Source organism: Bos grunniens, chromosome 28 (assembly GCF_055505025.1).
Source record: "Bos grunniens cultivar Pamir isolate PY7600 chromosome 28, Bosgru_T2T1.0, whole genome shotgun sequence".
NCBI lineage: Eukaryota > Metazoa > Chordata > Mammalia > Artiodactyla > Bovidae > Bos > Bos grunniens.
Window position 1 is genome coordinate 2167909 of NC_141192.1, and position 20863 is coordinate 2188771.

A 20863-nucleotide genomic window follows, 5' to 3' on the forward strand; every position below is an offset into this window, starting at 1 on the left:
GCCTGGAGCCAGAGAGAGAACACATTCTCAGCGTCAGAACAGCAGGAGACGCCCTCCCCTCCAGCTGCACTGTCACACTCTTCATAGTTTTTTTACGAAATGTTGCCTGCACTCTTTAGGCTCAGTTGCCTTGTCATCAGAGTGCCGTGCTCCGTGTGTGCTATAGGAACCTAGTCATATCATACCATCAAATCTTTGCAGTTATGGAGAAAGGTATTTTAAATTCTGACTCAAAAAGTGGATGTTTTTGCCCATTGCTGGTTTGTACTTTGAGGGTTTTCTATATTTGCTGTGTTTGATATAATGAAATTAAATAGAGAAGATGGAACTGTAGAAAAAGTTTCAGAATCAACTGGTTCATTCTCTCTTTTGTGACTGGAATTAATTTTTTCTCTGAAGTCTAATTTGCTGTAGAAGTATTAACTTCATAAAATCACTAAAGTCGTGGTGTTTAATAAGAAATATCAAATATATATGTACAGTTTTTGTGACAGAAACGATTTTCAAAGTGCTGATAAAAGATTTTGACTAGTTAGAATGTTAGTATTTAGTATAAAATGTGAATTATATGGCACTCAAATACAGTGATAAATAAATGATTGATTTTCCTGTATCTAGGACGGCGTCTCATGTTACGGTGTTTGAAGGGACTTGGGTAGATAAGAAGGGCTTGTGACCTAAGTTGCCTACATTCTTACATTGCAATTTAGACAGTAGTTGAGAATGTTCAAGATTTTATGTTTTCTTATATGAAAGAGCTTCTCTGGTGGCTCAGATGGAAAAAAATCTGCCTGCAGTGCAGGAGACCTGGGTTCGATTGCTAGGTCAAGAAGATCCCCTGGAGAAGGGAATGGCAACCCACTCTAGTACTCTTGCCTGGAGAATTCCTTGGACAGAAGAGCTTGGTGGCTATAGACCATGGGGTCACAAAGAGTTAGATACAACTGAGCAACTCACACTTTGACTGTCATACTAAAATGTTATATACATATAATCCATATGCAATACGTTAAATTTTAAAAGCATGCTTAAATTTCTAATGTTTATATAAATTTGGCTTGCATTTATTTATGGTATATGTACCTTGCTGAACCATTAATTCTTTTGCTACTATCTGCTGGTCATCTGTCTAGTTATCTCTTTGGCATTTCAAATTTAGTGTGTTCATATTGACCCAACCATATTTCCCCCCTACATCCAGTTCTCTTATCGTCTGCATTTCCATTTAATGTTCTGACCATCCTTCAAGTCTCAAGCTTAAAGTTTAGTGTCACTTTTAATCTCTGTCATTTTGAAATCTGTCATAACTCTCACTTCTCAGCTTTTATTCTCTAGTCTTACAAAGACAAGACTAGTTTTGGATCTTGACCAACAGTTCTTCAACTTTGCTGATCATCAGAACCACTTTTTAGGGAAAAAAAATACAGAATCCACCTCCCCTCATACCTCCATCATCACATACAGATTTTCATTCAGAAGGTCTAGATGTGGCCCTTGGATCCGTTTGTTGTCAGCCTTCTGATGATTCAGTAGGTTTGGGAACCGCTGACCTAGACCAGTACCTTCCTCATCGCTTCTTACGATAGACTCTTGCTTCTTGCCCCTTCACACCAGCAGTCTAGGCTGTGTATCCTGCCTGACTGGGAGCCTCCTAGATTTGAATTCTGGCATTACAGCTCTGAATGTGACTTTTGACATGATTTTGTACCTCTCTTTGTGCGTTTTTTAGGAATCTCTGTGGTTCCTTGCTGACCTTTCAGCCATATTTTCTTTTAATATTTCTCTACCATTGGTTCTGTTGCTTCTGATTTTTTCCCTTAATGTGACTGCGTGTTTATTCTTCAAGAACTGTTTATCAGATGATCCCACTTTCTTCAATTCCCTAAAGTAGTCCTTTCCTCAGAAATATCTTAATTTCTTATCAGGGTCTTTTTTACTTCATTTTACTTTTAAAATCTATTATTATTATTATTTTGGCCTGGGCCAGGTCAGTGAAAGTGCCGAATCCTAAACAGTAGACCACCAGGGACCTCCCTTAGGATCTCTTTTAATACCACTACTAACTAATAAGTAACATGTACTGAGCATATGGTAAGCAGTTTGCAATGGCTGTTGCTTAATTTAAGCCTCACAATAACCCAAGAGAGACACTATTAATTTGCATGTCTACTGATGAGGAGTCTGAGACACAGAGAAGCGGCCCTTCACGAAACACACAGGAAGTCAGAGGAGAGCCAGGGTTTGGACCTAGCTGAAGAGTCCGCCTGCAGTGCAGGAGACACAGAGGTGTGGGTTCGATCCCTAGGTCCAGAAGATCCCCTGGAGAAGGAAGTGGCAACCCACTCCCGTTCTCTTGCCTGAAAAATCCCATGGACAGAGGAGCCTGGCAGGCTGTTTAGTCCAAAGGGTCCCAGAGAGTCAGACAATGAGCGACTAAGCACACAAGCTGATTTCAGCATCTGTAGTCTCATCCGCTAGACCATACCAGTTCTTTAAGGTCTGGTCACTTTCTCTTCTCTGCCAAATGTATTTATATTTATGTTCCTGTATTTTCTCCCGTTGCTTGCACGAGGAAGGAATGATTAATCTTTTTTTAATCCACAGAATCTAGCTTAATGCCTTCCATGTGTATCTGCTGCTATAGGTGTTTTCTCTTTGAAGGTATGCATGCACACAGATTTTTCTTTTCTTTACAGTTTTCAAACAGAAGACTATAACCAGTTGGATGGACACTAAAGGAATCAAGACAGTGGAATCAGAAAGGTACAGAAACGTGCTTATCTAGAGGGATGAGTAACGTGATGTATGGATGCTGTGTCGTGTTTCATGCTGTTTCTCTCCTTTCTGCTTTCACAACTTTGTTGGCATTTCCGTTGATGCTGTGCACCAGGCATGGTTTAGTATGCTTGAGATGCAGAGATGAAAACGCAGTAGTCTCTGTCTTTAAGAGGCTTACAGTGTAGTGGTGCTGACAGACACCAAAAGCACATGCTTCTTACGTGTGTGATCAACGCCACAGTAAAGATATAAACGAGGCACAGTGGTAGTTAGCGTGTAGAACAGACAGTCAGCTTTACCTTTGCAAGAAAGGCTGCGCGGGAGGTGAACGAAGTATAACACTGCATTCTGTCTGGTGTTTGCCAGGCACACTGTTGGGAAAAGGGCTTTATAGGCAACTGTGCACAGGTGTGGAGTCATGAAAGGGCATGCTGTATGCTCAGGTAATCACAGGTTTCATTATTGCTATGATATTGTAGGAATGTGTTTGGGTAAGTGACTTTTTTGTGTTGTAAATTCTTTCTATTGTGTCATAAGTTCTGTTGTATCATTCTTTCTGTTTTACAGTTTGCATAGTAAAGAAAACAACAATACAAGAGAAGAATCCATGATGAGTTCTGTACAAAAAGATAACTTTTATCAACATAACATGGAAAAATTAGAAAATGTTTCTCAGCTAGGTTTTGATAAGTCACCAGTTGAAAAAGGTACACAGTATTTGAAGCAGCATCAGACTGCGGCTATGTGTAAGTGGCAGAATGAAGGGCCACACTCAGAACGGCTTTTGGAAAGTGAACCTCCAGCGGTAACTCTGGTACCAGAGCAGTTCAGTAATGCTAATGTCGATCAGTCATCCCCAAAGGATGATCACAGTGACACAAATAGTGAGGAGAGTAGAGATAATCAGCAGTTTTTGACACATGTAAAGCTTGCGAATGCAAAGCAGACGATGGAAGATGAACAGGGCAGAGAAGCCAGAAGCCACCAGAAGTGTGGCAAGGCTTGCCATCCTGCAGAAGCCTGTGCAGGGTGTCAGCAGGAGGAGACAGACGTGGTGCCCGAGAGCCCCTTGTCGGACACTGGCTCTGAGGATGTTGGTACTGGACTGAAAAATGCCAACAGATTGAATAGACAAGAAAGTAGTCTAGGAAATTCTCCTCCATTTGAGAAAGAAAGTGAACCTGAGTCACCAATGGATGTAGATAATTCCAAAAATAGTTGTCAGGATTCAGAAGCAGATGAAGAGACAAGTCCAGGTTTTGATGAACAGGAAGATAGCAGTTCTGCTCAAACAGCAAATAAACCTTCAAGGTTCCAACCAAGAGAAGCTGACACTGAGTTGAGGAAGCGGTCCTCTGCTAAGGGAGGTGAGATTCGATTACATTTCCAATTTGAAGGAGGAGAGAGTCGAGCTGGAATGAATGATGTGAATGCCAAACGACCTGGAAGTACTTCTAGCCTGAATGTAGAGTGCAGAAATTCTAAGCAACATGGGAGAAAGGATTCTAAAATCACAGATCATTTCATGAGAGTGCCCAAAGCAGAGGACAAAAGGTAATTTTTACCATCAAGAGTGTCTTCAGTAGGGTAATGTGTTATATAATTTTGTGAGGGGGAGTTTCACAAAGTTATGGTTTGCACTGAAGGCAAGAAATAGTTGTCTTTCTTATTAATTAATAATGCATAATTTAAACTTAGACTCAAATGTTGAATTCTAAAAATCACAGAAACAGAAAAGAAGTAAATAATCAGATTTTAGTTTCGTGAACTTCCTTCTGAGATTTATGGGAATTACTCGACCATAAATACGATAGTAACTACTGTTATCTTAGGCTACTATATATGCATTTTCTCTAACGCTCTGACAGCAGGCAGGTGGTATTGCACTCACTTCACAAATGAGAAAACTGAAATTGGTTAGAAAATTCACTGAAATTATGTAACTTGTGGGGAGTAAAGCTGGGATTTAAATCCCAGCTTGTATGATTACAAAAAAATGTAAGTATAAAAATTATCTTAAAGCCCACTCCATAATTTTTGTGATCTCTTATGGCAAGCATGCCATAGTAAGATCACTTCATTGAAAAATCTTGTCTAGAGTCCTAAGGAGTAGCTAATACTCTGAACCATGACTCGTTTGGCAGTGTACCTGTTTTACAAGGCCCCTTTTTCAGAAGGTGATTTACATGTGTTTGGAAATTCCTTCCACAGACTAGTGAAAATAAGCTCTGGGGTTTTACTGTAAGCCTTATAAGGTTTTTTGTTGTTTTGTTTTTTCTAAATACCAAGGAGAAAGAGCAAGTTTGGCACATTTTAAACAATAACTTCTGGGTAAGTGTTTTTACTTGTGTATCTAAGTGAATTTAAACAGTGAGTGGTTTGTGATTGAATATGTATGTTTTGATCTTAGAAAAGAACAATGTGAAATGAAACATCAAAGAACAGAAAGGAAGATCCCTAAATACATTCCACCTCACCTTTCTCCAGATAAGAAATGGCTTGGAACTCCTATTGAGGAGATGAGGAGAATGCCAAGGTGTGGGATCCGGCTGCCTCCCTTGAGACCATCTGCCAATCACACAGTGACTATTCGGGTAGATATTACCTCTTACCTATAAAGAGAGAAGGTGCTAAGTTTCAGTTTATTGTGATACTTGTGAAAAACAGACCAGTGCATAAAAAGTCTTGCTCTGTTCTGCGTATATAAAGTACTGAGAAGTTTATAGAAAAGAGAAATATAATGATAGGTTACTTAACACGGTACTTAACAAATCTGTAAGATGAATCACTGTTAACTGCTGAGGGTATTGAATATTCTGTAGCGTTAAAAGTTTATTGAATTAAAAAATTCAATTGACAGTATTTATTGAGTGCCCACTACATGTTAGATACTACAACTCAAAATTGTATGTTGTTTAGTATTCTCAAATTATTCTCCAGTTTTGTCCTCTTTCTGAGCTCTAGATTCTTCTAGACATCCCCATCACTGTCCCTTAGGTATCTCAAACTCAGCATTTCTAAAACCAACCTCATCTTAAAAATACCTGTGGTTAACTGTACGTGATGTGAAGTTGGCCAACGTAATCATTTTTACGTGTACATTTCAGTGGCACTGTTTACAGCCGTTACCACGTTCATCTCCGGGAATTGTTCATCTTCCTGCACATAAGCTCTGCCTACTAAATAGTAACATCTCATTCCTCACTCACCCTGGTAACCTCTTTCATACTTTTCGTGGGTTCTTTAAAAAAAAAACAACAAAAACTTTATTGAGCATTTTAAGTGTTTAGTTATATTTAGTTAGTTTACTGAGTTAGGCAACCATTACCGTAATCCAATCTTAAAATATGTCTGTCACTCTTAGAGTAGTTTTAAATATTCATATTTTAGGAATTCTCTGGCTCGCCAGTGGTGAGGACTCAGGGCTTTCACTGCCGTGGGCCTGGGTTTGATGCCTGGTCAGGAAATTAACATCCCACAAGCCATGTGGCATGGCCAACAAAAACAACAAAAAAAAGAACCCATGCAGGATTAAATATTCATCTCATTTATTAGATTCTATACTAGATTTCACAGGGGCTACTTAAAAAAAAATCTCTGTTCTTATACAACTTAGCCTGCTGCTGCTGCTGCTAAGTCGCTTCAGTCGCGTCCAACTCTGTGCGACCCCATAGAGGGCAGCCCACCAGGTTCCCCCGTCCCTGGGATTCTCCAGGCAAGAACACTGGAGTGGGGTGCCACTGCCTTCTCCAGTGCGTGAAAGTGAAAAGTGAAAGGGAAGTCGCTCAGTTGTGTCCCACTCCTAGCGACCCCATGGACTGCAGCCCACCAGGCTCCTCCGCCCATGGGATTCTCCAGGCAAGAGGACTGCAGTGGGGTGCCATCGCCTTCATGTGATTAAATATTCTGAAGTACAGAATTCATTAGTGTGGTTAGGTAAAAGTGACATTGAGCAGGGTGGTGGAGTTTGAGCTGAGTTCTTAAAGATGAGAGGAAATTTCTGAAATGGAGTTAGTAAGGCAAGGGAATTCCAGATAGATATATAACCTTTATAGGAAAAGGCTGTGGAGTTTAAAACTTTTACAAATGGAAAGCAGTTGATTTGCTGGAACTGAGTATTTGGATGGAAAATGGTGGAAGAGAAGACTTGAAAAGTAGTTTGGGTCCATTTGTAGAGGGCTTTAGGTATCAGAATCTGAGTCTATAAGAAATTGAATCTATAAGAATTGGAAATCATGGAAATGTCTGTGCAGACAATAGTTGTACTACATACATGGCAAGGTTGATCAGACGGCTATATGTAAGGATTACTGAAGAGAGGATACATTGGAAACAGGAAAAAGAGCTCGGTTAAGAGATGAAGAGGAAGCAAACAGTGATGATCAAATTGTGCTTCATGAGAGTGGCTCAGGGCTTCTTTTGATATTGACTCAAATTTCTTTTCTAAACTGTATATTTAACTATGAAAAACGTCTTGTGAAAGAATTAATGTGTGTTTACTTTTTAAAATGCTGAATACCGTTTTTTTGGTTTTTTTTTTTGTTTTTTTGCTTAATACCATATTTTAACCAGCAGGTTTTACCAAGAGAACTCATTTTTGTGCAGGTCATAGAATCAGTGTTCTCTTGCTACTGCTGTTTGAAGCATTTCCTTAAACATCAAAATAACAGTGTAAAAAAGTTACCATCTGCCAGCTGTTTAGGTGTGCGGATAGGATTTTCTTACTATTGGATGAGAGAATAAATAGATTGATGAAAGCTTTAGCTGTCATCTCTCTCAATTTCATAGTTCTTCAGTTGGTCTCTTTGCTATTGATAGAATAAAGTCACTCTAAAAATTATATTTATTAAAATAGCTTTTATTTAAATATAATGATTTTGTATTAGAATTCGTAGGGAGAAAAGAGTTCTGCTCTTTGAAAAAGTTTGGAAATAACTGAGACAGGGTAGTAATTATGGGCATATAAAAGAATAAATGCAAATTGTTTTGAGATTATATTGATAGGACACTGTGAATTCTCTAGTATGGGTGATAGGGGAAAAGGAGGCATTGATAATGTGTGTGAAATTGAGAAAAGGCTTGAGTGACTGACAAGATGTTAATGGTTAAGATTTGGAAAAAAGATTGATCAGAAGGAATAAGTGATATTTTGACTTTTCCTGCTTCCTCCCTCCCACTGCCCACAAAGAAAACCTGAAGCATCTTATACCGTCATTAATTAATCTCTGTAATTACTGTTTGTCAAATATCCAATGAATTTATAAAAGTTTTATTACAAAAGTAATACAGGGTCAATGAAAAAAGTTTAAGAATTTGGTGTGTTTTCTTCTAGATTCTTTTTCCTGAATATGGTGGTAGTATGCTACATGTATAATTAATAGTTGTTAAATAGAAGTCCTTAGTTACATTTCTAAGATGCCAGATATTAATAGTTACAGCATTGAAGTCATAATATAAAGCTGACACTTAGTGTTAGAAATGGAAGATAATCTGAAATTGCATGGACACGATAATGCTTATCTGTAAATGCACTCATGCATACAACACACACTCACACACAAACATGTACACACATATAGGCAAACACATGTATAGGCATGTGCTATACACATGCGTACACATATTTAAACTACAGACACCCAAAGATCCGTATATTCTTACGTATTATGTTCCCCTACGTGTGGAGCTCTACTGGTACCTGTTTTTGTCACCTTAGATTACATGGACGATCTTTACAGAGTCACCTTTGGGGTCCCCATATGGATTGATGGATTGGAGGATTGATGTCTCAGCCACTTTTGACTCTTGAACGTCCCTTATTGTTTCCTCCTTGGAATATTCTCATCCTTTGGCTTCTTTGACACCATATATTCCTGATTTTCTTCCTGCCTCCTGAAACCCTTGCTTTATTCCTTTTCGCTTTTTTTCTACATGTGGCACTTAAACGTTAGAGTTCCCCAGGACTTTTTCATAGGTCCTCTTATTTTTGCCTCTCTTGGAGTAGTCTTAAACACACTTGTGGTTTTAATGGTTACCTGTATAAAAGGCCTACAAGTTTATTTCTCTTGGGTTGCAGGCTTTTAATGAAGCTGCCTATTTAACAGTCTTTCCTTCCATAGGCAGTTCCCTTTTTTTTGTCTTTCACCTTTTCCTACTTCTTTTTCACCTTTGGAGTTGAGCTCAATTGCTACTTCCTCAAAGAAGGATTCCCTAAGCTCACCATGTAAGTTAAAATTGTCTAGAAAGATTCTTGTGGCATTATGAACCTCTCATTCATAGCATCTTACAGTTGAAATTTTATATTTATTTGTGTAATTATTTGATGATCTTCAGTGAAGTTCTGATTCATGTTATAGTATGGATGAACCTTGAATATATATATGTATATGTATATATTTATCCACGTGCATATATACACATTCAGGCAAAAGGAGAAGTGGGCAGCAGAGGATGAGATGATTAGATAGCATCACCAACTCTGGACGTGAATTTGCACAAACTCCAGGAGATAGTTGGAGGACAGAGAAGCCTGGTGTGCTGCAGGCCACAGGGTCACAGAGGCGGATACGACTTAACAACTGAACAGCAGCAACAGTGTGTGTGTGTGTATAGTTGACCCTTGAATAGTCTGAAGGTTAGGGTGCCAACCTTCTGGGTATCAAAAATCCGAGTATAACTTACAGTTGGCCCTCCGTATCTGAGGCTCCACATTCAGCAATTCAGTCAACTGCTGATTGTGCGGTGCTGTGGTATGTATTTATTGAAAAAGATAATTGTGTAAGTGGACCTGCGCAGTTCAAACCCATGTTGTTCAAAGATCAACTGTACATATATAAACACTTAACACATGTTAAAAACATACATGTTTGGCTCAGTGTGAATACTCAAAATACAAAGTTAATATAGTTATTATTCTTAAGTTTAGAGTCCAGTGCAGGAGGGGAAAAAGTATGCTCTAGTATGATGATGAGCCAATAAAATGAGAGAAGAAGCTTACTGCCTATTAGAAAGTTTTTAAAGACTTCTTATAGGAAATGAAAATTGAGCTGAGTATTGAAGGTTGATGTTTAAATAGATGGTGTTTTGGGTAAAAGAGGATGTTAAAAATTGGAATCATTTAGAATCTATATAGGCAGAAGGGAGCCATTATAGGATTAGAAGGTTGGGGATACTTTAGAAAGATAATATAATTCCCAAGTGGGGAGAAGGGTTTTATGTGGGATGAATGTATCTGGGAGCAGTTGGGAGTTAGGGAGAGGGATAGAAAGCTGTTACCAGAAATTCAGTCAAGGATTAATAAGGCCCGGGGAACTGGATGGGATGAAGGTAGAGTGCCCAGGACATGATGATTTGGAAACTAACTAAAGGTAAGGAGTAGGAAAAGCTGAAAAAGACTTAACGAGATTTCTTGCCTAGGAGCTGGTCTGTATTTTTATAGCATTTACTTCAGCTGATTTCTTTGGATTATTTTACAGAAGATATGCCTAGTTTTTATGCACTTACAGTTTTCTTGCATTTCAGGTAGATCTTTTGCGAATAGGAGAAGTTCCTAAACCTTTCCCAACACATTTTAAAGATTTGTGGGACAACAAGCATGTTAAGATGCCTTGTTCAGAACAAAACTTGTACCCTGTGGAAGATGAGGTGAGAACAAAACTGAGCAGAACTCATGTTCTTTTAGTCTCTGAAAGACATTTTAATGCTTGCTGTTTGGCTTCTGATTCCGCCATGTTACAGAGAACTTGGAATAGTCTCTTCGTGTTTTTCTTTTCCTTAAAGAATGGTGAGCGAGCTGCAGGCAGCCGGTGGGAACTCATTCAGACTGCACTTCTCAACAGGTTCACTCGGCCCCAGAACCTGAAGGTGCGTTCTTCTGTAATTTTGTCTCTTACCTGTAGTTCTTAGAGATGAGCCCTGGTTCGACCCCAAAACCTGAAGGTGTGTTCTTTTGTAATTTTTGTCTCTTACATGTAGTTCTTAGAGATGAGCCCTGGTCTTTTCCTTCAGAGATGTTGTTTGATCTTTAACAGACTTAGGTAACAGCATTATTTATATGCAAAGTGCTTGCTTCCTGAGGAACTCTTTTTAGAGACATTCTTGGTTTCTCCTCCATCTCTAGGCAATGAGTAGAAGAATTGAGAGTTGTAAATGCCTTGCCTGGAGCCACACGGAATAATTTGGAGAACCAGAAATAAGACCTGTTTCTTGATTCCCCATCCAATTTCTTTTGATCCTGGGCTTTGCTTTTCTTTTTGTTTTAGAATTACCCTGCTTCTGAAATGTCTTTGAAAGTAAATCAGGGAAGAATTACGACTTCAGCATTGTTTGCCCGAAGGGAAGCTGAGTTTGCTAATGATTAAACATTGTACTTTTTATTGCTTTTAATAACAGCTTCTAGCAGTTTCATAATTTATTAATCTTACATTTTGGCAATAATTTATTTTTTTGATTTAAAAAATATTTCGTTTAAGTCCGTAAGGGCAACCATTAGATTGTTTTGAGTATATGTTTATTTTTGGCACTATAGCCTTATATAAGCTTTTAAAAGTTTTTACAACTATAAACAGATTTTTTATACTTCTGTAAAACTGGCTTTGTTCTCTTTGAGAAATTAATTTGTTATGTACTGTTTCTTAGATTTTATACTGATTTTTCATTTATACTTACAAGTTATTCTTAACTTTCTGTACCTTTTCCATCGCTCCCTTTTTTTTTTCTTAGCTCTTGTTTTCCCTTCAAATGAAAAACTGTGATACATTGTACCATAATATATTTTGAAAATTTCATTTCTTAGGGATAGTGTTTCTCAGACTTATAATTACTTTTTTTAAATGGGAGAAATTCTCAGGGTCTGCCAGAGCTTACTTATTGTTAATATGTTAATTACACGTGCACAAACATAAACATATATTAATTACATATGTACAAACATAAAACTAAATAAATCTCTTTATACTTACATCCAGTTATATCAATTTGATTTTTTCCATTTTAAACATTTTGACCCATCATTTGAGTTGTGTTCATTATCACTGTGAAGACAATTTGTAATCAGTATTTGCTTTTCGCACAGATTTGTAAACACATATCTGAGCCCCAGAATAGTATACTGATAAACTTAAAAATTTTACTGTATAAAGGAAAAATTCTTTGTGTTTACTACTTTTTAACTTATCAGAGTTGGTGAATGTTGGTAGAGGGAAAGATGGGGGTCTCTATGCAGAATATCAGCTTGTAAATAAATACGTTAGGTCCAGGTTTTTAAGAATTTGACATTCCTGTACTGCAGTGCATCTTAGGTACTTCTTTATTTAAAATACCAGCTTTCGTTTCTACAGTGTGTTGTTTTTCTGGCCTTTGTATTCATTCCAAAGTGAATGAATTAAATTCACTGCAGCCATGTAATTAAAGACACTTGCTCCTTGGAAGAAAAGCAATGACAAACCTAGAGAGCATATTAAAAAGCAGAGACATTACTTTGCCAACAAAGATTTGTCTAGTCAAGGCTATGGTTTTTCTAGTAGTTACGTATGGATGTGAGAGTTGGACTATAAAGAAAGCTGAGCACTGAAGAATTGATGCTTTTGACCTGTGGTGTTGGAGAAGACTCGAGAGTCCCTTGGACTGCAAGGGGATCAAATCAGTCAATCCTAAAGGAAATCAGTCCTGAATAGTCATTGGAAGGACTGATGCTGAAGCTGAATCTCCAATACTTTGGCCACCTGATGCTGGGAAAGATTGAAGGCAGGAGGAGAAGGGGTCAACAGAGTATAGATGGTTGGATGGCATCACTGATTCGATGGACATGAATTTGGGCAAGCTCCGGGAGTTGGTGATGGGCAGGGAACCTGGCATGCTGCAGTCCATGGGTTCACAGAATCAGACATGACTGAGTGACTGAACTGAGCTGATTCATTCCAAAACCACATTTATAAACTCTCAAGTACAAGCAGACCAATCAGGAATACTGTCCAGACTCTATATGAAAAACACTAATTTAGGGCCTTTAATAGCCTTACCAACAGGATTATTTAAGAATTTACATATTTTTCCTTTAAACACAAATACATAATAATCATAGTGTCCTAAATTACATTGCTGCTCACCTCTTTTAGCAATTCCTTAGTGTGCCATGATTATTTTAAAAAGGGGTAATTAATCTGAATTTCCCTTTCTTGTTTATTTTACGGTAGATTCAGCGTAACAGAGTAATCTATCGAGATTTTCTTCTCTCTACTTAACGGTAATTGTTTCCTTTGCTGAAGAAGCACGATGAGAGGGAGGGAAAACATTAAATCCTTCTTATAGAATATAATAATATTTTCGCTATTTTTTTTAATGCCATTTGATGTCAAATTAAGAGGGATTAGAGATGTTAGATGGCAGCCCACTCCAGTGTTCTTGCCTGGAGAATCCCAGGGGCGGGGAAGTCTGGTGGGCTGCCGTCTCTGGGGTCACATTGGACATGACTGGACATGACTGAAGCGACTTAGCAGCAGCAGAGATGTTATAAGTTTATAAAAGCAACAGTGTCCTCAAAAGTTGGTTTACACTGTAATATTTCTATGAATAATATGTCTGATAATTTGCAAAGAATGGACTTCTTTGTGCTTTAAGTTGTATTTATTGTGAATTACGAACTGAAAAAAAAAAAAAAACCACTCATCTAAGAGTACTGTATGGAGTAGCACCCAGGCTTCCCAGGTGGGGCTAGTGGTAAACAACCTGCCTGGCAATGCAGGAGGCATAAGAGACACGGGCTCCATTCTTGGGTCAGGAGGATCCCCTGGAAGAGAGCATGGCAAGCCACTGCATTATTCATGCCTGGAGAATCCCTGTGGACAGAGGGGCCAGGTGGACTGCAGTCATAGGGTTGCATGAAGTTGGACACGACTGAAGCGACTTAGCCTGCACACGGTTTTCCTGGGGATTAGGAGGCCTCCCGATGGACGACTTTTGAGACTTGAAGACTGAAGTAAAGTCAATATGAGTTAGGAGTTAATGCTAATTATACAACTCCATTAAAGAATTAGAGTATAAATGCTATTTAGAATGTTTTTCCTTACCAACTTTGAGGAATAATTTACATATAAGATAGTACATCCTTTTAGAGGATGTAACTTGATTAAGTTTGCCATTTGCTTATACACTTGAAGCTCTCACCGCAGCCAAGATACAGAGTGTTGCTGTCACCCTGCAGAGATTTTTCTTACCCTCTGTGATCCGTTTCCTCTTTCTGCACTGGCTGCGGGCAACTGTTGATCTGCCTTTAAAAAAAAAAAAAAAACAACAACGAAATATCGGCTGCATTTTCTTTGAATGGAATCATGTGTGAGGTGTGCTTGTGTGTCTGGCTTCTCTCACTTAGGTGAAGATCTTTGCAATTCATCTGTGTTGTTGAGTGTATCAGGAGCTTGTTCCACTATATGCATTGTCCATCTGTGTGCTGTTTCAGACATTGCTATTTAATATTTTGTTTGAGGTCCTGAAATCAAATACCAGTAATTTTGGGGAAAAAATTCTTAGAATCTTTTCCTTCTTAATGGAAAATGTATTATAGCTGTGAGAGTAAATTAAACTGTTTATCTTGTCATGGTATTTCATGGTTGACGACTTTTCCTTTTTCAAGGAACTTGGATATCTTCTTATTTGAAGTAGATTATATACTTTTTTATTGGCTCATTTCTTTTAGCCGAGATGCTTGGTGATAATTGATGTGACATGAAGTATTTTTCAGGAAGCTCTTTGGCAGAATGTTGACTTTTAAAACCTTTCTTCAGTGATGAGGAAGTTTAGGTTTATAGTAATAATCTAGCACGATGTTTTTCATACTTCATATACCTTCAGTAAAAAATCTTGAGGTGTATATTGCGAATATAAATGGTTTTTTATAAATTCTCTATTATTTTAATATGTATTATAAAATATAATCAAATAGAAATTTAGAAGCAGGCGATATAATAGTTCTTTCTGTGTAACTAATGGATTGTCTTATGCCTACCCCACAGGTAAAGTACTGCCTATTCAGGCAGTTAGGGTTAAGGAAAAGAAGGAAATGGCAACCCACTCCAGTATTCTTGCCTGAAGAATCCTATGGACAGAGGAGCCTTGCAGGCTCCAATCCACAGGGCCACAGAGTCTGACAGGACTGAAGCGGTGTAGCGTGTAGCATTCAGACAGTGAGGATCACACCAGTAGATGGCACACTAGCTTGACCTCAGTCTCTTTTCTTTATTGCTCTCTTCCCCAGGGAGCCTTTTTGGATTTCCCCTGATTTACTCCCCTAATGGAATCTCAGTGCTAGCACACTGCATGTCTGTGTATGCAGTGTGACCCTAGTAAAGACCAAAGTCACTGCTATTACTATTTCCTTTGTTTTAACCCCCAAGATCCAATTTTTGTCCATTTGGATTATATTGCTTCTGTTTCGAGTACATGTTTTAGAGTAATTATATTTCCCCCTCTATTACTTGACCTTTCTAATCTCAGTTTTCTTAAGTGAATACTAAAAATTAGTATGCATTCTGTTCATTCATAACTGCTGATATGGAGTAGCTAATGGTGGAAGAAACTTGTCGAACATTAAGAAATATACTGGAAATAATTCATAAAGGAGACAGGCTATTCCTAGATAATTCACTTTACTGTATCATGACTTTTTATTTATGCTTTTTCCATAGGATGCTATTCTGAAGTACAATGTGGCATATTCTAAGAAATGGGACTTTACAGCTTTGATTGATTTCTGGGATAAGGTAAAAGTATGCTTATTTCTTAAACTATGAAACTAATATAATATCTCTAATGGAGAAGTTTGAGAAAAATGCACATAGTTCTGTCATACTAACACCATTATCATCTTTTATTTTTATCAGAAATATTTCCTGTTACTTTTGTGTGGCTAATTTTTAATTGTGCTTTAGTCTCTCATTATATGCATTTCCTATTGTATTATTGTACCATTTTCAGTATTATCAAATGATTGCATAATATTTCATGCCTAGATTTTGAGAATTTAATGATTCCCATATCAAACACCTAAAGTTGCATCAATTTTACTTGGTTTTACTGTAGTAATATCTTTATATGTGTATGTATATAAATGTATATATATGTTTTCCCAAATCTGATGTTGTTTCTTTAGGTGATTCCCAGAAATTAAATGGCTAGGTCAAAAGCCACAACTTTTATGGCCTGGGATTTATGCTATAGAATCATATTCGCCAAAGGAGTCTGTAGCAATTTAGTCTTCTCTCAGCACGGTGAAGAATACCACTGTGATAGTATTGTTAGAAGAATGGATTTTATCCACTTTGAATGAATGGCAGTATATATGTGTGTGTGTGTATATATATATTTTTTTTTTAACATTTTGTTTTGATATGATAGATTCACAGGAAATTGTAAAGAAATATACAGGGAAGGTCTCACTTACTCTTTATTCTGTCTTCCCCAGTGTTGATTGCTTTAAGTAAGTATAATTCAGCATCAAAACCAGGACACTGACACAAGACCTTATTTAGAGTGTACTAGTTATACTCACTTGTGTATGTAGTTACGCCTTAAACTGGATACAGTTGTTAGTTTTGACAGGAAGTAATGCTTATATTTGATGCCTTGTGATGGCAATAAAGCATGCCATGGATTAATATACCTCTGTCACCTCGCTATGAGGTAAGGAAGTAATTTTTCCTCTCTTCTGAATCAGTCTGCTCAGACAGGACGTTGTTTCTCTTTTATCTGGTGACCTTGCCCAGAAGCAGCCCTGTAAGAGTGGTATGTGGCAAGTTTTGGTGTGTTTAGTGTAGATCATAAAATGAGGCGATTGCTAGGTGCTGATGATAGTTTTATAGTTGTCGAGAGAGAGGAGTTATTACATTTTTGACCTTCGAGGTTTTATTTACTTTGTAAACCTGTGGGAGGGTTGGGGGAGTCCTCACAGTTGTACCAAATATTCATTTCTGCTTTATTTAAGTTTTTCTATTTTTGTAGTTATATGTAGATATAAAAGCATATTTAAAATATTAATAACGTAAAGCTATGTTGCACAAGTTCGTCATTTTTAGCCTTAATGGTTACATAATATTCCATCAAATGATGTGTCATGTGCTCAGCCCGTCCAGTATTAGAGATGAAGGGGTTCTCTTTGTGTGAATCACGCCTAGACATTAAGGCTCTTCTCTACGGCTGTTGTTCTGTCATTGTCAGTGTGCTTAACAGGAGACCTTGGATGTTTAAACGGTTGCGTGTTTTTCTGTCCTTCAAATCTCCAGATGTAGTAATACAGAACTTCACCATGCCACAGCTCACAGGGGTAACATTGCTCGGGATTGCAGGGCTTAGTGAGAAGTACGTATTAGACAGTTAGACATATGTGTGCGTGGAATTGGAGTAAAAGGAGGTCTTGAGTGGAAGGGAAACAGGTGTTTGGCTAGGTTTTAAATTATAAATGAGTTATATTTGCTTTTCATTAACAGTATTTAGGAATTCTTTACTTAAATATCACATTCCACTCTGAAAGGCTTATTTTGCTAAGAAAAAAAATGAACTTTAAATTTAAGATCATATCAGTTTTAATATTTTACACTTAAGTTTATTTGGGGGCTGTTAACATTTATCTTGTTAAACCTTGCTTTGGCTAGTTCTATAAGGAATAGGTTTTTTAAGCTCATATACCTTAGAACAGGAGGTGTTAATATAAACAGTCATTAGTGTGATTCCATGCTATAGTTATTACATGAATGCTGGTATTTAGTGTAAGAAATAAGAGACCCAGAATCATGGTAATCCTGCTGTGTGAGCGCCCTTATTTAGGATGAAAGTGAGAAGTATTGACTAAGCTTTTTTTTATTTTGTCAGAGACCAGGGAGGATTACAGAAATTAATCTGTTATTTTGTGATTTATAATTAAGTATCTAGACGCTACCGACTTGCAATGGCCGTTATTTAGTATTTTTTTGCATCTTGAATGCTAATGTTGGTCTTCCTCCCTGCCAGCTGTTGGAAATGCTGGGAAAAAATAATCTGTGTTTTATGGCCCTCCTGTGTGGTGTTCCACAAAATTAAATTCAAACACTTCTATAATTTGTGTTCTAAATGGATCGATACACTTATTGCTGGCATTTTTCACAGCAAAGTATAGCAAACTGTCCTATATATTAGGAAAGTTTCTCTGTTAATGCATTTTGTGCTGTGCTTAGTCGCTCAGTCATGTCCGATTCTTTTGTGACCCCATGGACACAGCCGCCAGGCTCCTCTGTCCATGGGATTCTCCAGGCGAGAATACTGGAGTGGGGTGCCATGGCCTCCCCCAGGGGATCTTCCCAGCCCAGGGATTGAACCCAGGTCTCCCGCACTGCAGGCAGCTTCTTTACCGTCTGAGCTACCAGAGAGCCCATTAATGCATTTTCGAGGTGCTTTAAATACTCCCACCTCACATAAGCTGTGGCCCATTTCTTTTTGTTCTCAGTGAATTGGCTTGTGAAGCTCACACAGCATGTTAAGGTAGTAGTGACTGAAGAGGGCGTGGAGTTGGGGTATTTGCTCCTGTTCCTGTGGTCCTGGTTTCAATTTCTGGACTTGGACAGTACTTAAAAATGTATGTTTGCCTTATCATCATTCATTAGGCCGTCCATATTTGATATATTCTGTGTACTTTTTGAACATATATTTCACAGTAAATGTAAATGTCAATTCAAAATAAAGAACTTTAATTCTAAAACTGGTTTGTATAGTAAATTTTTTCAGTAAATGGAATAGTTGTTGAAGGAACCCTAAGGTTTTAGCGACTATTTCATCTTCTTTTCCGGTTTTAGTTTTATGTCTGCAGTAGAAAAGATAGGAATGAATAGGCCTCTGATTTTCTCACTTGTGTTCAGTTCAGTTCAGTCGCTCAGTCGTGTCCAGCTCTTTGCGACCCCATGAACTGCATCATGCCAGGCCCCCCTGTCCATCACCAACTCCCAGAGTCCACCCAAACCCATGTCCATCGAATTGGTGATGCCACCCAACCATCTCATCCTGTGTTGTCCCTTTCTCCTCCTGCCCTCAATCTTTCCCCAAATCAGGGTCTTTTCAAATGAGTCAGCTCTTCACATCAGGTGGCCAAAGTATTGGAGTTTCAGCTTCAACGTCAGTCCTTCTAATGAACACCCAGGACCGATCTCCTTTAGGATGGACTGGTTGGATCTCCTTGCAGTCCAAGGGACTCTCAAGAGTCTTCTCCAACACCACAGTTCAAAAGCATCAATTCTTCGGCACTCAGCTTTCTTTATAGTCCAACTCCCACATCCATACATGACCACTGGGAAAACCATAGCCTTGACTGTACGGACCTTTGTTGACAAAGTAATGTCTCTGCTTTTTAATATGCTGTTTAGGTTGGTCATAACTTTCCTTCCAAGGAGTAAACGTCTTTTAATTTCATGGCTGCAGTCACCATCTGCAGTGATTTTGAAGCCCAGGAAAATAAAGTCAGCCACTGTTTCCATTGTTTCCCCATCTATTTCCCGTGAAGTGATGGGACCGGATGCCATGATCTTCGTTTTCTGAATGTTGAGCTTTAAGCCAACTTCTTCACTCTCCTCTTTCACTTTCATCAAGAAGCTCTTTAGTTCCTCTTCACTTTCTGGCATAAGGGTGGTGTCATCTGCATCAGATCAGATCAGATCAGATCAGTCACTCAGTCGTGTCCGACTCTTTGTGACCCCATAAATCGCAGCACGCCAGGCCTCCCTGTCCATCACCAACTCCCAGAGTTCACTGAGACTCACGTCCATCAAGTCAGTGATGCCATCCAGCCATCTCATCCTCTGTCGTCCCCTGCTCCTCTTGCCCCCAATCCCTCCCAGCATCAGAGTCTTTTCCAATGAGTCAACTCTTCGCACGAGGTGGCCAAAGTACTGGAGTTTCAGCTTCAGCATCATTCCTTCCAAAGAAATCCCAGGGCTGATGCCTTCCAAATGGATTGGTTGGATCTCCTTGCAGTCCAAGGGACTCTCAAGAGTCTTCTCCAACACCACAGTTCAAAAGCATCAATTCTTCAGCTCTCAGCCTTCTTCACAGTCCAACTCTTACATCCATACATGGCAGGAAAAATATAGCCTTGACTAGACGAACCTTTGTTGGCAAAGTAATGTCTCTGCTTTTGAATATGCTATCTAGGTTGGTCATAACTTTCCTTCCAAGGAGGAAGCGTCTTTTAATTTCATGGCTACAGTCACCATCTGCAGTGATTTTGGAGCCCAGAAAAATAAAGTCTGGCACTGTTCCCACTGTTTCCCCATCTATTTGGCATGAAGTGATGGGACCGGATGCCATGATCTTCGTTTTCTGAATGTTGAGCTTGAAGCCAACTTTTTCACTCTCCTCTTTCACTTTCATCAAGAGGCTTTTTAGTTCCTCTTCACTTTCTGCCATAAGGGTGGTGTCATCTGCATATCTGAGGTTATTGATATTTCTCCCGGCAATCTTGATTCCAGCTTGTGCTTCCTCCAGCCCAGCATTTCTCATGAGGTACTCTGCATAGAAGTTAAATAAGCAGGGTGACAATATACAGGCTTGATGTACTCCTTTTCCTATTTGGAACCAGTTTGTTGTTCCATGTGCAGTTCTAACGGTTGCTTCCTGACCTGCATGTAGATTTCTCAAGAGGCAGGTCAGGTGGTTTGGTATTCCCATCTCTTGAAGAATTTTCCACAGTTTATTGTTATCCACACAGTCAAAGGCTTTGGAATAGTCCATAAAGCAGAAATAGATGTTTTTCTGGAACTCTCTTGCTTTTTCCATGATCCAGCGGATGTTGGCAATTTGATCTCTGGTTCCTCTGCCTTTGCTAAAACCAGCTTGAACATCTGAAAGTTCATGGTTCATGTGTTGCTGAAGTGTTAGTTCATCATAAAGGTTGCCATAAATAACCAAGTCGGGTTGGGGTGGGGTGCTGCTGTTTTCGTCTTTTTACATATGTGGCTGCTGAAAGTGGAGAGTGAGAGGGTAAGAGTTTCGGAATGAGAGGACATTTAAAAGTCATATAATGGAAAAAATTAAAGTTGAAAGGTTTTGTTGTGATTAGGCTGGTAATGTATTC

The 20863-nt window shown here is 38.6% G+C and overlaps 1 protein-coding gene across 10 annotated transcripts in view; it reads left to right on the top strand.

Moving 5' to 3' along the window:
• Window positions 1–20863, top strand: part of PARG (poly(ADP-ribose) glycohydrolase) — a 111537-nt gene that overhangs the window by 1988 nt on the left and 88686 nt on the right. For 4 of the 10 annotated variants that reach the window (XR_015156557.1, XM_086381103.1, XM_086381107.1 and 1 more), the window contains exons 2-7: window positions 2697–2763; window positions 3346–4332; window positions 5189–5372; window positions 10300–10422; window positions 10558–10641; window positions 15459–15533. Coding sequence is in view for 8 of the 10 variants with exons in the window: in XM_086381103.1 (XP_086237229.1) it covers window positions 2697–2763; window positions 3346–4332; window positions 5189–5372; window positions 10300–10422; window positions 10558–10641; window positions 15459–15533 (1520 nt within the window). In the remaining 2 variants the exon portion in view is untranslated. Of the gene's footprint in view, window positions 1–2696; window positions 2764–3345; window positions 4333–5084; window positions 5110–5188; window positions 5373–10283; window positions 10423–10557; window positions 10642–15458; window positions 15534–20863 lie in introns of those variants that run through there. The other 6 variants (XM_086381104.1, XM_086381109.1, XM_086381108.1 and 3 more) reach the window with 4 other exon arrangements.